General features: G+C 37.9%; 1 protein-coding gene across 9 annotated transcripts in view; it reads left to right on the top strand.

Moving 5' to 3' along the window:
- The first annotated feature begins 267 nt into the window (after positions 1-267).
- PPP3CB (protein phosphatase 3 catalytic subunit beta) overlaps positions 268-18,965 on the top strand; it is a 46,162-nt gene continuing 27,464 nt past the window's right edge. For 3 of the 9 annotated variants that reach the window (XM_075216531.1, XM_075216535.1, XM_075216532.1), the window contains exons 1-2: positions 269-540; positions 13,250-13,450. In XM_075216531.1, coding sequence (XP_075072632.1) covers positions 492-540; positions 13,250-13,450 — 250 coding nt within the window. In that variant the 5' untranslated portion in view covers positions 269-491. Of the gene's footprint in view, positions 541-590; positions 910-13,029; positions 13,051-13,249; positions 13,451-18,965 lie in introns of those variants that run through there. The other 6 variants (XM_075216530.1, XM_075216529.1, XM_075216537.1 and 3 more) reach the window with 5 other exon arrangements.

Below are 18,965 nucleotides of genomic sequence, written 5' to 3'. Positions count from 1 at the left end.
TGAACTGAGTTTAGGGACATTCAGAGTAAACACCACTGCAAGCAGCAATGTCAGTCTATGGCTTTCGATCTAAGCTGTAGAATAACATGATACACTTGTATAGTAACTTGAGTTGAACCAAGAAAGAAGCTCGCAGGTATATTGGCATTAATATGCACTACATGCGTGTGTGTCATTGCATGTAGACACCGTAGCCTCTGTCCCCAGCTCCTCCCGGCTGAGCCTCCGCCGCCACCTACAGTGTGAGGGGGCAGTCAGCGCGGTGCATGCTGGGTCGGGACATCCCCCTTCCCGCGCCGTGTGTGAGCCGCAGAGTCTGCGCTGCCGCCGCCATGTTGCCAGCAGCCGCTACCGTCAGCCTCTAGCTGTGCCCCCGCTTCTGCCCTCCCCTTCCCCTCCCTTCCTGACAGTCCAGAGCCGCCAGGAGGAGGAGGCCGCAGCGGAGTCACCGAGAGCAGGGAGCGGCCCCCGCAGCTACCCCAGCCCGAACCATGTCCACCAAGGACGGTAAACACTCCACCACCGAGCGGGCGGTTAAATGTGAGTCTGTTTGTGTCGGTCTGACACCCCCCGTCTGTCCTCTGCACCCCTTGTCCACTCTCCCGGGGGGGGGGGAAGCCCGGACCCCTCCCCGGGTTGTCCGTATGACAGGTCTCGGTGTCTCCCTCCTCCTCAGCGATAATAAAGATGGCGGCTCCGCAGCTGATAGCTATAACCGAAGTGGGGAGACGGATCTGTCGGCCTGCAGCCTCGCCAAGCTTCCTGGAACCCCCCCATGAGCCATTATATGATATCAGCTCCAGAGAACCTGGCCTGTCAGAGGAAGCTGACCTCCCGGGCACTGTAGGGGTTAACCCACACATGTATACATGTACACACGGCATGCAGACTAGTCATGGCAACCAGTGGGTCAGTGCGTTTTTAGCCCGCATAGCACTATTTGGATATATTCGTATTTCTGTATCTGTTATGTGTTTGTCTGTTTATTACACGTTTGTGCATTTGGCCACACTACTACCAGTGGAGCTGCTCTGGTGAATGGGTTATAATAATAGAAGATCTATGTAAGATATTGGGATGCTTATATTGTTGTGTAGTGGTGGATCGTGCAGTCTGAGTAATTCCCATGCAGGAGGGATTCCTGCATATGTTATTGGTAAAGCTACAGTGGAAATTGGATATTGACAGATTGCGGGGAGTACAGATTCTTTTTCCCTCATGTGGTTGTAATGGCTACATCACTGCATTGATTTAGGAGCTGTCAATGTTTGGGTGCAGGAAGGCTTGAAGAATTGGAGTTCCTGGTTAGCTCATGTGACTTGTGTGTGTTTGTTTTTATTTTGTGATATTGTAGAAAAATAATATTGACATAAGCGTTTTAATCATTGAGTGATATTATTAAAACAAGTATTCTTATATTATTTTTGCTAGTCTTGGCTGGAGTAGTATTGATCAGTTTCATTATTTGTGGTAAATTCGTTTGCATGTCATAAGGTTAACATAATATGTACATGACACAAACATCATTCTTTTCTCATTTGGAGTACATATGTAGTTTGCAAAATCTATAATTTAATATTATGTACAGTGTCCTGGTCTATGAAATAATCTTAAAAAAGATGATTCATTTGGTGATCTATCTGCTCCTACTTTGGAGCTACATTTTTTAAGTAGCATTTTTAAACTCCAATAGTGTTCTGTGTGCTATTGAGTGATTATAACTAAAAATGGGTGACAGTTTCATTATTTGTGAAAACTGTGCTATATGTAAGTTTGCAGTATGAGTGGTTGCAGCATTTCTTTTTAAATCAGAATGACTAGTTTCTAGAGTAGTGTTTACGACTTAGCTCACCTTGAAGCTGCAGCTAAGTTGTGTTTGGTGTCTGAATTTAAGGATTATATTAGTGCATAGCAAAATACACATTTTTTTTTTTTTATAATTCTTTATTTTGAATGGTCAAGCAATACAAGGTATACAAGATACAAAATCTGAAAGTTACAGTGTGTGCATAGGAAGACATTTACATTGTACTGAAATCCTGGAAGGACATCCACAGGGAACTTAAGCTGTAAAGTGACCAGTTTTTTATATTATTTCTTGCTTTATCTTACATAGATCAGACAACATCAAAAAAAATACACATTTTATGAGCAAATAACTTCTCAAAATGTGTTGTTTTTTTGTGTCCGCTTATGGTTACATATACACAAACTTAAAACAATGACATGATTAACAAGGTTTAGATCTAAGATTTCAGTGTGAAATATTTATAGTGCATCATCATAGTTTAATTATCAACAACAAAAAAATATATTTTTATGTACTTCCCCAAATTGGGAATACTAACAAATGGTAATGCTATTTTTACATTGTAGCTCCTTAAAATAGCTTGGATTTTTTTCTGTGGTGCCTGCAAACAGCTGTGGATCCTTAGTACATATCAGTGGTTAGTGTTGTATTCGGCAGCGATTTCATAGTGCAATGTGTTCTTGTTTGGGAAGAGTGACGTGGCTGACAATTGGGTAGAAATAATCGTCATAGTGTATTAATTGCAAAAGTTTACCACTTATGTGTAGTGTTGGTGGACTTCTGTTGATTCTGCCAGAACTATTTGTACTGCCGCCTAAGGAACTCAAAGTAGCTCGTAATCATTTTGCTGGAGCAGCCCATTTATAAGCCAGACTGGCAATTCAAGCATTTCTAAAAATCTGAAACCATACAACTTGTTTTTTTCCTGTAGTTTTTAAAGCGGTTTTCCACTTTAAATTTTGTTTTGATCTAACCTTTCTCTTATATCTAATATCAATTATTAGAGAAGCACTGGTTCTCATTTACAGCTGCTATGTTGGATCTCTCCAGTTTGGTAGACACCTGAGCCATCCCTAAGGTGATCAGCAGTCTGTGACTGTCAGGACACTACTGAAGGCAATGAATGGAGAGGGTCTTGGTTAAGGGTCCACCAGCAAAGTATTGTTCTTGTCTAGGGCAAAATACAATTTAATGTGGAAAATCTCTTGTAGCTGGTTACAAAAGTTCAAGAATACCATAATCTATTTTTGACAGATGTCTAGTGACATAACATTTAAGTTATCTACTGAGTAAACTAGGCAGATCATTTGTCTTACCAGGGCACAGGACATGTACCACAGAAGTATCTGATGCTTGATTTACGTATTTGGCATTGTATGTTTGAAGTTTCATAAATTGAAACTATGAGATGTCATAAAAAAGCATGCTATACTAGGTGTTTTAGAAGCTTGATCTTTGAAAGAGTACAATTTGTATAATCTGTTTGTATTTGTTTTTTGAGAATGTGCTATTCCTGCCCCTAAAGTGTGCCTGACCAAAGTTGAGGCAGACACTTTGTGACTTCCTAATTCATAAATATTAGATCAGCTGTCTAAGGACTAGTAACATCAGTGAGGCATGATGCACAAAGATACAAGTTTCAAGTAAAGTGATAGACTGAATATTGATTGTGCCCACAAAATAGTTATGGGCACATTTTAGATCAGTTACAGGCGGTACTCTAAACTTTAAAAGGGCTGCACGTTATCTCAATCATTTAATTACAGAACACCTATCTGTAATAACACATCAGCAGGCATTTCAAAAAGTATTACAAAGAAATCTGAAAATAATGCAGGAAGGAGCTGGAGGTCATAGGTGAAGGCTTGGAGGGCCACATGTGTACCTAGGGCTGCCTGTTGCCCATTACTGCTTTACATCATAGTTATGCTTTCCACTACCTCAAATAGTCTTTTAGACTTTTATAAGGCTTCAGAAATTACATTTATAGATACAGATTCAGTGTTCTCCCCAGCACCTATTTCCCAGGTGCTCCACCCAGCTGTGTTTACTTGCCATCTGGCTTCTGGAGTCTAACAAGTCCTGTTATATAATAGAACAAACCATTGTTTTTCCTATTAGAAAAGGCACTGTGAGCATTACAGCTAGCAGTGTGTGTTAGACCACTGGCAACCAGTCTGACCACCCCCCTAAATTTTTTCTGTATTGTTACAAAGTATTACAACTGCCCACACCCGGCTACTTGTTAATGCCACCCGGCTGGCAAAATGTTCTGGCGGGAACACTTCGATTTTGATGACATTGATTTTTTTACATGTTGCTTACTTTGGCATTTTACAGACAGTCACGTCAATTGTCTTTGATAATGAGATATAGGGGAGGTTTTGAGGCCACTTTTGAGACTTGGCAAGTGTCCTAAGAATTACGATGTACCAAAAAAACACATTCATTTGAAAGTTTAATATAAAAAATTTACAGCCACTTCTGTAATAACACATACAGGTAGAACATTTCTATTTCCTGCCTCTCACATTGTCAGATTCCCCCAAAATAATAAAGGACTTTACATATGACCAACTCTGTTCAAGTCTAGATGATTTTGCCCTACTTGTAGCTTTGTATATGTAAAGAACCATGACTTTTTAGTTCATCTCTCACTTATATACTTTTAAAGATAACTCCACTCCAAGCAAAATAAAATTGTTTTGGGTAGAGTTTGAGGAGATTTACAAAACATTACTTACATTCCACCTGACATTGGCTGCATACACAGGGGTACTCACATGTTCTAAAAGTCCCATTCAGCGCGGGACCATTGGACTGCTGAGGCACCACAGCGAATCTGGTTAAATAATGCATGGATGTTAAGTAATCATTCATTCAGCATTTTTTGGGCTTGACTACTTTGTGGCCAGAGCATATGTGTTTAGGTATAAGGATTATTTGCTTTGTTGGGAATAGCTTTTGTTTTTGTTTTTACAGAGATATAGGACTACTCTGATAGCATATTGGAATAAATATCTTTAACCCCATTCTATAAATAAAATCAGAAAACCACCTTTCAAGATTCCGCCTTTTGTAACAGTTAGTGCCCATAAATTTATCTAAAGTTGTAATCCGCTAGATCACCTGTATGGCAGTGCCATTTATGTGGTGTTCATTGTAAATTTGAATGAGTGATAGGGCTGTAAATGCACATGTTCATTTTTTTCACATTTTATTTTCTTGTTTTTTTATTTTATTTTAAGGGGATATCCTGGTTTGTTTGATGGGTAGACTCTTTTGACAGCACTAAAGCATTTAGGCAGAAGACAGTGTTTGATAAAGGCACTTATGCGCTGTCTTTTACTTGGAGTTGTCCTTGTGATATCACTGCTGTGATGTCACAGGTTTTCCTCTACAAATGATCAAGCAGCACATAGTGTTCACTTTGAACGCTATGTACTGTCCTCTTCGTGCCAAGAACCGAATGAGATGATTGCTGGCACACTGTCTGAATCCTCTGGCTGTCAGTAACAAAAGAGCACTGACACCATTTTTGCCTGTCGTTCTACAAGTCATCACAACACTGTTTTAAGGTGGGCATGTCTGTAAGTAGTTAAGGACCACAAAACTTAGAATATGAGTTTATAAAAGTGATAGTAATGGCATTTGCAATATATAAGTAAAGGTTTCAGGAGCTTATCGGAATTAAAATATTTGAGCTAATGATTTGATTGTTGGGAAGATATTTCCTACGCACAGCAGATTTCCTGTCGGTAATCTCATTTAAGCCCACTACAGCCAACCACTTTTTAGTCATCTTTTGCACAAAATGACTAATAACCAAGAATTATAGTTTGCACTTGGCTACACTGCAAATGTAAATACAATATCACATGGCTAAAACTCTGTCAATGTATGGAAATTTTGACATGTATATTTCTGAATGTGAGTAGTAGGTTGATATTTAAATAAAACGTATAGGAAAATAGGGTGCTATTAGAGTCACTGTAACATATCTTAAAAAATTGTTGCAGTCTAGTCCATTTTACTAGCTGAAAATAAAAAGGAAATGAAAATATCCATACTCTTCGAGTAAGATTATTCAGATGTAAATAGAGTATACATTAGATAAATCTGGTAGCAGCATATAAAATGGTAGTTCTATAGGTAGCCTATTTCACTTGCCCAAAAAAGTTTTTGAACCTGGAGTGTTAACACCTATCCTCCTTTTAATGTGATTTTCATACATTGATAAACACTCAGTGCATTGTAAAATGTTAACACTTTTAAATACTCCTTACAGTCAACCAATGTGGGATGTTTTCTGCCACCATCACTTAAATTATTTGTAGTTACGTTTCATAGGGATGGAGATAGTGAAATATATATATCTAGTCCTCAATGTGAGAAATAGCCCACAACAATTTTTACTTTGTCATTATTTATACAACAAAAAAACAATCCAACATGAGGAATGCTGGTGTTTAAAATTAAATATACCCATACTGCTTCCATAGAATAAAGAAGGTGCGACTACTCAACTGTCCTACATTATTTGATTATCAGGAACAGCTACCATCTTTGTATAAAAGCAGAACTTTTGACAGTTCAATCTGGAGCATTCAGGTTTGTGTTAAATCTATGCCAATGTCCGGGTTGCAAGACATCCCTCTGTTTCCCCTGCAACAAACTGAGCAAGTATGAGATTTTAAAGTGTACATTAACTCAATGCGTTCCCCTCCCTACCCCCCCCCCCCCCACCAATAGCTAATTCGAATGAGGTGTAACAAAGAGACTGGTAGTACAGTTGTACCACTAAATGAAGGTAGCATGTTTAATTACATTTGCCCAACATGGGGTGTATGTATGTATGTATATATATATATATATATATATATATATATATACACACACACTCTTAATGAAGGCAGATACATGCAAATGTGGAGTAATGCTGAATTCTTAGGTCTTATCGTTTGACTTGAAGTCTTCTAGGTAACAGCCACATTGTCCAAACTGGCCTATTACCATGTTTCCTTGTAATTTGAGCAGTGTGCCTATTATGCAATATTTCTATGTAAAGTCACACCCTTTTAAGGTAAGCAAAGACCTCTCTATGATGAGCCACACCCTTCTATTTTGCTTTGCCATTTGCTCATTACCAAGCACTTTCCTTGGCCTATAACATTTATTTTGAACATAGAAAATGGATGAAGGGACTTCATTTTGTAAAGACTAAGATAGTATTTCAATATGCAGATATTAGACAAAATATAAGTATTTGCTAATATTAGCGCATTTCTTGAGCTTATATTGGGTAGGGCTATACCTCAGTCTTATACTTTAGCTTTTCCTTTTCTTATAGTTTTGCTTTCTCTCTTTGGTGCTGATGAACATGGCAAAACTGCATGAAAAAATAACTGCCTAAGGTTCTTCAAAGTTCTTGCTAGTTATTACGAATATCAAGAAACTCCCTAATACAATCAGTGTCTATGGGAGCCACTGATCTGTAGTATTATCCTTTCTATATCACTGACTTATTGTGCTGCACTTTTCAGAGAATTTTTAATCATTCACATCAGTCACTGCTCCAGTGGAGCTTACAGTCTAAATTCTCTGTCAAATAAACACAGACTAGGGTCAATTTAGTCAGAAGCCAATTAATCTACCAGGAAGTTTTTGGGCTGTGGGAGGAAACCACCACAAACATGGGTAGAACATACAGATTGTTTATGTGCACTGGTCATAATGAAACCCACCGTCCCAGTGATGTACCTGTCAGCATACATGTTTAGTTTGCCAGGACTTAATATATATTACTGACGGCTAGTCACAAAGTACAGTTGACAACTGCTTACTTTTTCAAGCTTATGATCTGTGATAACCATAACTTAATGATAAATATGAACAACTATTTGTTTTAGGTTTTACCCTTCATATAGCATGATCCTATATTTGGCTACAGATGCATCTTTTTGTTTCCAGATTAACAATTGTATTAATACACTTATGGGTGTCTCAATTGTATAACACACATTACAATTTAATCATTTGTAATCATTGATTAATCAAAAAAGTAAATGCTTCAAGCATATTACAATTTTTATCTTGTAACATGTCCACAGACTTTAACTGCATTGTTAAAATATGCACACCAGTCATTTTAGAACCAATCATCTTTAGAGTTAATTGTTCCACTGAAAACTATTGGATTATCGATTGATTTGGACGTCTATAATCATTTTTCACCCACAAACATTGCTATTGCTTCAACAATTCAAGATATAAATTGATTGAATGATAAGATTGTAACCTGTGGGCCAGTTTATGGCACTATATAGCAGCCTATGCACCTTCCTGAGGGCATATTTGGGATAATATTCAGTTTTTTTGTTGTTGCTACAAATCCAATTACAATAGCAGTGGGTCATTTTTATACTTTGGGTATTTGCTCCCTCATTTTCCAATTTTGTATTTGGGGTGAATTACCATATCTGGACAGGTTGTGTCAGGGTTAAGCAATACTTGAGTCTTTTTTCTTATAAGCTAAGATTTTTTTTTAACTCATGGGAGTACTAAATCTATAAATACATGGTCAAACGTATGTGGACCCCCCTTCTAATAATTGTGTCTGATATGTCATTGGTTGTCAATATTAGCAGTAGAATGGGTCGAACTGACAAGCTCAGTGGTTCTTAACGTGGCCTTGTCATAGGCCACCTTTCCAACAAGTCAGTTTGGCAAATTTCTGCCCTTCAGGAGATGCCCCAGTCAACAGTAAATGCTGATATTGTGAGGTCAAACAGTCTAGGAGCAACAGTAGCTCAGCCACAAAGTGGTAGGCCACACAAGCTCACAGAACAGGACTGGTCCTGAAGCTTTTAATACAAAAAAATAGACTGGAACTTGCTAATGAGTGTTGCAGTTGAGGTCAAATTGCCTCTAGAAGCAACGTCGGCACAAGAACGTCATGGATTGGGTTTTCATTGCTGAGCAGCTGCACACAAGCCTCAGATCACATTGTGCAATGCTAATCGTCTACTGGTGTAATGCACACCACCATTGGACTCTGGACCAGTGGAAACGCCTTCTCTGGAGTGATGAATTGCACTTCAACTAGTAGATGCCAGGAGAATTCTACCTACCTGAAAGCGTACTACTAACTTACGTTTGGTGGTCTGCGCTGTTTATCAGTTCCAGTGAAAGGAAGTCTTATTGCTACATCATACAGTTGACATTCAATAGAATTGTGTGTTTACAGCTTTTTGGCAACAGTATGATCCTTTTGTTTCAGCTCCCGTGCACAAAATGAGGGCCATGAAGATATGGTTTCCTGACTGCGGTGTTGAAGAACTTGACTAAACAGAGCTTTGACCTCAAACCCATCGAACACCTTTGGGATAATTTGGAACGCAATCTTATTGCCCATATCCGTTCCCAAACTCACTAATGCTCTTATGGGTTCAATGTATGCAAATCCCTGCAGCCATGTTTAAAAATCTAACGGAAAGCCTTTCAATAAAGAATGGAGGCTGTTATAGCAGCAAAAGGGAGACCATCTCCATAATAATTCCTATGGTTTTGGACTGACATGTTGAACATGCACATATGGTTGTGATGTGTGTGTGTCCACATACTATTGGCCATGTAGTGTACTTCTTTGTATGACTGGCTGTTTTTAGGGTTGAACTTTTTACCAGGATTACAAAGAGAACTATGCCTTTTTGAATTTTCACACTGCTAAATGGTGATAATTTTTGCCAATTCCAACCAATTGGGTCAGCTATATAGAAGTCCAGGGATGGACAAAACATTTAGAATTAAGGAGACAGCAGTATCTATTAAGCAGTCATGTAAAATGTGCATTTATTGACATCAATATAACCATGTGCCAACAGCAGATTTCTAGTTTTATTTTAGGTGAATTGGCAATGAAGCTCCAAGCATTTGTACAGCTCTGATTTAGTAATAAATTTAAACTGAATTTGCAGTGCATGTTCATAAACTGAGCCCTGTGTAATCCATAAATGCTGTGCTCATAAACAGAAAACAGCCTTTATAAAAGAAACTGATGATGGATCATTGACACAGTAGGCAGTAGTTTGCCATAAAGTGAAAATGGCAGAGCTCGGGTAGCTATGAGGCACCTATATCTGCAAGTTTGGCTGGTGGCACCCAGGCATTTCTTTCACAGGGATTTTTAGTGAAAATTGCTTTTGTTACCATAAACCTCCATTCAATTTTTCTAGAGATTGTGACAGAAATGATTTTCATTAGAGATCATCTGCTGATGGTGTTTTACCCGAATAAATTATAACTGCAAAATGCAGTTATAATTTTCCTCTACCACATCCAGCATTTGGATGTGTTAGAGGAATCTTAGAAATCATGCAAATAAACTCAGCGTTTTTCCACAGTTGAAAACTCCAGCAATCGTGACAACCAGGCCTGGGCAGGTTAGTGCAGGGATGTTGCCTTTATCCCTGTGTAATGGATAGTGGTCCGTAAGACTGATGTCCATTACCACAAATTATTTAAATAATGTATCATTGAATAAAATTCAATTGACTGCAGTATTTTTTGAATTTTTTTTCTGCAGCGTTAAAAAATTTAAATCCACGTGGGGTTTTGACCCACGGGCGCGACGGTTTTTAGGTACTGCAGCGTACAAAATCGTGCTATTCAATTTTAACTATTGGTGCTTGCGAATTTTTAGGGGAGTGAAGGTGAGGGTTTAACGTAGTCATCTAGAATTAAAAAAATACATTGGCATATATTTGTACAACCTTCTATTTTATAATAAGAATACTTTTTTTTTTTTTTTTTTTTTTTTTTTTACTATACAACTATCTGTACCCTGACAAAACACATTAATACATACATATATTAAGTAGTGATTGTGTTTATTTATTTTATTTTTTTACATGCTAAATGTTATGCTTTACTGAGAAGCAAAATTTTTTCTTTTGTTTTTACATTATTACATGATTTCAATAGTTTTGTTATGTGTTTAATTTTTTGCACAGCCATGAGAGTTGCAAGATAAAACTGGAGATTTGACAGTTTACTGCACCGCATTAAAAAGATTTGAATAGCTTTTAACACTTCTCCCCTCCCTCCCTATACTTTCAATGGATCATCTACATCTCCGCGATGGCACTGTTTTCGCTAACAAAACGGTGCGTTAAAAATAGATTTGAATAAGAGGTAAAGTTAACGTGTTCTAGAATGAGTGAAAACCATGTTAAGCCCACTTTACCATGATGTTAAAAAAAAAAAAAAATACTGCTGAGAATTGAATTCCCCCCTGATTGTTTTTTATTGAGCTGTCTTGGTCCAAATGGGGTAAAAATCTCAAACTCTAAAAAACAGCTGGGGTCTCCCAGTGTTTATCGTATATCTTAGGTCTAGGAATTCTGGGCAGAACAAAATCTTTAGGTGAAAACAGTATAGACCAGATTTCGCTGACTTATGGTGAATATTCCTTATGCTTGGTGAGAATGTGAAGCATATTGCAGGTAACTGCACTGTAGTCTAATCTTGCTACCCTTGCCACAGGTTATTCAAAATAACTCAAAACACACACTGTCCCAGAGCATACTGTGGATTCTTTGTGCATATTTGTTACTTAACCCAGATCACATATGCTTATCTGATGTCAACAATAAGACAGTTAAAGTAATTAACTAATCAGCACCTGACACTCATTGAGTGCCTTCTTTTAAAAACAAAAAACTGTAAATATTCCCAAATAACTTGTGTTTGTATACAGACAGCTTGATGTTGTGTTTAATTAGTTTTATTCTGGTTCTGCTTGCAATTTGTGTACATGTACTCTTATAAGTCAATTTGCATTTGCATTTTAATTCTGCAGGATGACAAATTGAATGACAAGTTTGTTAAAAATTGTAATAGCTGTTTATTTTACATTACATCAGATAGTTTCTATTTAAAGAAGCTAGCTAAATCTAAAAATCAAAGTGAATAAAACATGGGATGTTTGCTTGGCGTATCTAATCTATTAGATGTTATTCTAAAGTGTTTACTTGCAAGATATGGAAAGTAGTATTTCCAGCACCAATAATAAGAGGTGTGCAATTTTCTCCCCAGACAGTTTTGCCATCCCGGTGGCATTAACAAGTGCGTGGATGGGGGGTCAGTTGTATTACTTTGTAATAATATTGTAAAATGTTGGAGGTTATTGCCTACACCTGCCAGGACTGGTCAGATTGATGGTCAGTGATCTAAGCTGCTGGCTGTAGTGCTCACATAGTCTGTTCTAATAGGGGAGATGTGTGGCAAGTAAAAACAGCCAGGTGGAGCACCCGGGAAATAGGTGCTGGGGAGAACACTGGTGTTTATTATAGCTTGGGGCAGGGTATAGCAGTTGTAAACAGGATCTTGTCATTTCTATTTTTGCTTATTTTCAGTATGTACACTATGTGAAATTAACTTTTAAATATTCAACTTGTTCTACAAGTGTAGAAGCTGATATGAGTTAATGTGCAAGTTTTGTGGGTTACCTGCTAATTTGCAAGATAAGGCTCTATACTTCATTAACCAATATTGTTAAATTTGGTGGACTAGCACACTTAGTTAATGGTAAGAGGCCTTTCAGCTTTAGGGTATGAAGATGCACATCTATGTAACATGGTCTTTGGATTATAACCAGTATTCTCTTTGGTTTATTTTTTGGGACAAGAAATTATTTTAAACACTAGTTGACTGCAACATTTCCATCTACTAATTACATTGAATTCATAACTTAATCTAATAAATAATACATAAAAGGCAGTCAATTACAGTGCATCATTTTGTATAAGTGTTTATACAAAATGGTCAGCAAGTCCTACCTAACGATTTTCTGCTACCCCTGTGTGGTAACATTGCGATAAAAGGTGTCAAATGTTGGTGTAGGTATTGGCATAATTTCTCTATAATTAGGATGCATAGTTTGTCGTGGAAATTTTTTATACATGATGGGAGCACGTATTCTACTTTGTGGGCTTTAATTAAATATGTTCTAGTTAGATATGGTTGTAAATAGCCTGTACAGAGAGAGAACCTAAAAGTATTTCGTAGCAGTGTAAAGATAAATACAAAGAGTAAAGCTACCTAGGTTTATATTATGTTTACAAAGAATGTACTGAATATTGTTGCCGCAGAATTTAAAGTTGGACAACCTCTGGTATTTCATTATCCATAATAATTATTTTGTTACATATTATCCACAGACTGCAACTAGCACTTATAAGGTACATATAGTTCCAAGGCATTATTTTAACTTCATCTCTGTTTCCAACAGCTCCAAGTTAAATCATATTTTTGAGTTATATTTGGTTATGTTAGTACTGTGTATATTGTTTCATGTGTGTTTTGGTGTTCTATGAATTAAGGGTTTTTTGTGTTCTCATATACTTGTTACTTGACATTAATTATGTTTTCTATTTGTAGCTGTCCCTTTTCCCCCAACACACCGATTAACATCCGAAGAAGTATTTGACACTGACGGGAAGCCCAGAGTGGATATTTTGAAGAACCACTTAATAAAAGAAGGCCGGGTAGATGAAGAAATCGCGCTTAGGATCATTAATGAGGGTGCTGCAATTTTACGACGAGAGAAGACCATGATAGAAGTTGAAGCACCTATTACAGGTGACGTGTTGTCAAGTTTTCCAATATCAAGCACTGGTGACCATTATGACTTTATATAGTGCTAAATAATTAAGGCTTGCTCACTGGTTTTGCGACATGTGCTGAATAGCTTAAAGGGGCTTTCCACCTGCAGACAACTTTAAATTATGGCTTGTATATGCCATTCTGCAACGTTTACTAAATATGTAGATTGGCTTGTTTTTTCTTACTAGCGTCTTTGATTTTTAGACATATTTTAAGGAGCATAATTGGGTTTTTCTTTTTGTTTCTTTGTTTTTAAATTGCCCTTAGTTACAAACAAAACATAAAATAATGCTTGTAGGGCACAACACATCCATATGCAGAATACAGTAGGAATGGTGATGGTATGAACAACAAATATAAAGGACCTTAAAATTAAAGTTTCAGAAGATATGTAGGTAAGCAAGTTGTGGGAAAAGCCAGTAGAATACTGGTATCAGTAGTAGGAAGAGGGAGGTTACATTGCCACTTATAGGTGTTTGGTACCATCTCACCTCGAGTCTGTACAGTTCTGGTGACTCTGTCTCCAAAAGGGCATGAACAGGATAGAAAATAAAAAATCACAGATGGGTTGGTAAGGTAAATACATCTTGGTGTGTGTGTGTGTATATATATATATATATAATCAGTGCGAAGAGCATAAATCTTAAAGGAACACCTGAAGTGCATGTTTTTTTGATATGGAAAGTGGCTTAGATTTAATCACTTTTTTTTTCTATTTACAATACACTGCCTCTTTGTAAGTTTATCAAGTGATATTAAAGGAAATGTTTATCCAGGATACTGTGAACCTGCGTGTCAGGGCTACCTTTAGAAAATGTATGTTGGGGTGGACATCTGTTTTAAAGAGAGTTATTGGGAGTTTAAAGTGGAGCATTAGAGAACAGTAGGTTTCATTTTTCTACTTGTAAAGTGTTTGTGATGGACATGCTTTACTGTATCCACGCTGTGTGAATCTGCAGTATTTGCAGAGCATTTCTGTGACAAAGGTGACTGATGAGCCAATGGCCCACACTCTGGCACTTCTCTCCATAAGTGATGCAAGACAAAGATGCATTCCCCTAAGTAGTTTATAAAATGTCCGTTTTCTGTAAAGAAGTGGTTACCAACTTTCTTGATGTTGTGACACACCTGTGGACACACATGCCACATTATTTATTTTGACATTTTTATTTTAAGTTATCTTAAAGCTATTATTTTTTACATTTTACATAACCTGTCTTTTTTTTTTTATGGTGCCTCATTTCATAAGCAGCAACAGTCACAACTTCAGTATACCTGTTAATGAAATTGTAAGCTCTGGGAACAATAGATATATTTGACACCTGAACAAAGCTTTGCCTTTTGAATAGATCCAGTGTCAGCCATGTTTCAAGTGACTGTTATACATTGATATATATTTCAATCATTTTAACAAACATTACTCCTCCTTAAGATTAGTTATGTTTCCTCTAGTATGTAGGAGTTCTTGTCTGCCTATAGATAATGGCTAACTTGCTTTAACACTGTTGAAGTTCAATTATGAGGGTAAACGGAAGTGTTTTGGGGAGAAAATCACCAGTTTACCCAGCATTCTCCTGCCACATAATGCAGAAGTGCTTTGCAATTTCACAATTAGGGCATTACGTTCGCAGTGTGCTGGGAATCAAATGGTCAGGAACCGATTCATTCTACTACCACTTCACATGGCTCTTAGGCTACCAATGATGGTCCTGCACTCGGGAGTGTTCAGTCACCCTCAAGTACGGAAGTAAATAAAAAGAAAATAAGTTACCTGTGCGATAAAGAGCCTTGTCAGCAAATGGTTGTTAATGATTACTTTTGGTGGAACTATACCATACATAAAGAAGCGCATAGTGACCGAGCGAGCTCACACAGATAATGTTTAACGGATTGACTTTATTTATTGCAAATTGCTTAAAATGATTAAAACAAACTGTATCAAACCAAATAGGAGTTCAAAAATTACAGCCTGTAGATAGAAGAAGCCACAGGTTTCTTCCTAAAGTGTGTGTGTACACCACAGCAGGTGCAACCCATAAAAAAGTAGTGTGTATTGTACGGATGGTTTATGCTTATGAATAATTAAATTGAATTTAAATTTGCCAATATCCCATGAGAACTATGCATTTAATGAAATAAAAATGGTCTTCTTAACTTCTCCATGTTAAACCATGTAAAATAAGAAAAACAAGCCGCATACACTGTGTAAGATTATTCTGTGTATAGTTGTGATGTGTTGTGTGTGCCCTGTGATGGTGAATTCAAGCTTTTAACAAGCAATCACTCTTTTCTCCCAATGCAACACTCAGTAGGGGTAAAGAAAGTGCCTTCTTGGAGATGTTCTTCCTGATGGAATAAATCTCTGATCTGGAAGTTGCGCAAATGTGAGAAAAAATATATATATATATATATAGTGTTCACTTTGTGTAAAAGAATTTGTATATAAACTGAGTTGTAATTGCACTTGCCAAAAAAGCAGTGAGATGAAGCCTCAATAGGAGTTCAAATTATGTTCGCCATTATGTGCCCAATGGACTAGGAGAAACAGATTTTTATGCAAGTATAAAAATTCAATTTTTTTTCCCCTACTAAAATTATACTATAACAAAAGTAACAATTGTGTCCAGTTGTGTGGTAAACACACGAATGTCGGCTGTGTTGTGAACCTGCTGATAAGTATAGAGGGGGTCTTCATCAGTTCTGGTAACTGCTGATCAAAATTCATCTTTTAGCTGGATAGATACATCAGAAAGACTTGTAGACACATTCTTTTGTGCAGTGTACACTATGGTCCAACATCGAGAAGATTATGTATGTAAGACTATCATCTTTATTTCGTTAATGGAATAGCTTTTATCGGTTATAGGCGAATTTGAATTTAATATAATTCTTAAGAAAAGTGAAGCAATACAAACTAAATATACTGTTTTTCTTTTCTGCTATCCATCTGTTACGGAGTAACACACACATTAGATATCATACTTAGAGAGTCAATACACAGCAAATAGTTTGTGATGAACTTTAGTAATATTGGTGTATCCTAATAAACTGGTTATAATTTAGGAATGCTATGTAGATAACCCAAATGATTTGGACTGAATTGGAGTACAGTTGAATCATAATGTGGAAAATATAATCATGTCTCCAAACTCCAATAAAGTCACACAACAGATACTATATTAAAAACAATTTATAATGGGAAGAAAACCCTGCAGAATAAATACTAATGTATATATATATATATATATATATATAAACAGTCTTACAATGTAGATTAAAGAAAGGAGATATAATAGGTGCTATGGTTGTATACACTAGATGGGAATCTGAAAACGTATTTTTGTGGAATATAGTGTATTAGTCGTCTTAATTATACTGGTAGGTTAATTGTCTGCTATCAACTTAACCCTAGTCTCTCTCTGCGTGTGTATGTTAGGGAATTTGGACTGTAAGGGACTGATGTGAGTGTGTTCTCTGTACAGCGCTGCGGAATTAGTGGCGCTATATAAATAGCTGCTGATTTATGCTAATTAACAATAAAACATTAATATAGTAGTTAGGGAGCCAAAATTACTCAGTGAAGTGTACTAGTACAGAAAATGCTAAAACCAGTATGCAATAGTTGTAATGTAGGAGTGAATATAGAACATGGTGGTAAAAAGTGTAAAATATAAACTATATCACTTAAAATCTCTAATGAGCAGAACAAAAAACAGTGATAAAATAAATCGTTGCGTGGCTTGAGCCCCATACTGAACACACACGATTGTCCGAAGCTCCTGACAACGAGCAAGCAATCCCTACTAATCCTCTGAGATTTTTCCACACTTTCCCACCTCTGTTCTCCCTTGTCATCCTGGGGACGCAGGGGGGACCACCGACCACGCAGGAGCTGAGCCCGAGGAAAAAAACAGGCTTCCTGATCCTGCATTGACCTCCAGTTGGCTCCTCGCTACCACTATATCTCGACGCAGATTGCCAGAAGGGAGCCGATTGATACACGATCCTCCCCTGGACTCTCCTGGCTCCGGACCGCGCCCGACTACCATCCAGCCCTACCTGCTAACAGACTTCTGGACCCCCTGCTGGCCGGGCCAACCCTGTTGGTGAGCGCTTCCCATCTCAAGAGCACAGCACGGCTGAATAACCCATTACACAAGCCTACTTCTGGTCCTGGACACTGGCAACGAGTGAACACTATGCCCCTGCTGCCTCACTTCTGGTGGAAAGACAACGCAGTTCCGCAGGTTCGGGCGGCACCACTCTGCAAACAGCACCAACTCTGCTACAAGCACAGTGATCCCAACACAATTTACTTTTCTCACGGACCAAACCTCTACCCCAGGTCAGTAAAGGGCTCAGTTGTGGGCGGCCTAAAAAATCTCGATACCTACCATAACTTCCCTTCCTGAACTCCGCAGAGGAGACCTAATACACACTGCTTGTTACCTATTTCACTGCCACTCAATCTAACACAAGACAGTGCTGAGGAGGGGGGAATAAGGTGGTGTAGTGACAACACCACCGCTACATGCCGCTTATGCACAAGCTCCAGTGCTTCCTACCACACAGGATTCCTGGTGACTAACACACCATCGCTGGGAGTGCTTTTATATCATTGCAGTGCCATATCCTTGAGACCTGCATTTATCTGAGATAATATACAAACAAGCTTAGTGTACAGACCAGCCTATGACACAGACACTGGATTAAACAACATCTATTCTCTATAGCTGAGTCTCCACTACTATCCAGTGACCATCACACGGCAATACAGAAGCTGCTTACTCACAATCATGATTTTGTAACTGTGCACTTGGAAGCAGACTAAAAGGTTGACCTTACTACTTCCTTAATGCCTTAGGAGCTTTTGGAGTCGTTTATGGACCATCTAGAAGATATTGAAAACAGGACCAGGTGGAACGATATCCGCATTCAAAACATTTCTGAAACAATAGAGAACGACTTACTACCTAAATACCTGGAGGAATTAGTCTCTCACTACCTCCCAGATGCCACTGCACTAGATGTCTAAACAGATCATGTCTTGAGACTTAAACCCTCCACTGAATCAACCACCTAGATACGTCATTGTTCGATTTCACTATTATATTATAAATCTAAGGAACAATTCATCTCAGCCACTCGTGCAGCCACTTCGCTCGCTTTTGATGGGACTGATTTCCAGGTCGACCAAGATCTTGCTTCTTCAACACTACAAAAGAGACGTGAACTTGCTGCGATCACAAAGTCTCTACGTGATTATAAAACTCGATACCGGTAGGGGTTCCCGTTTCATTTACTAGTAGTCCACGATGGCCAGTCCCACAAGATCAGGACGCCAGAAAAAGGATTGGCTCTTCTGCAATCTTTAGGAATACTGGTACCCTCGACCCTGCCTACAACTACCACGGAAACTACAAGACCAACAGCCCCCAAGGCTTCATGGACACACACATAATAGACTTGAACAAACGTTTATACACTTTGT

This window comes from Mixophyes fleayi, chromosome 6 (assembly GCF_038048845.1).
Source record: "Mixophyes fleayi isolate aMixFle1 chromosome 6, aMixFle1.hap1, whole genome shotgun sequence".
Lineage (NCBI taxonomy): Eukaryota > Metazoa > Chordata > Amphibia > Anura > Limnodynastidae > Mixophyes > Mixophyes fleayi.
Note: the sequence above shows the minus strand (reverse complement) of the source record. Positions and strands in the feature narration are given on the sequence as shown.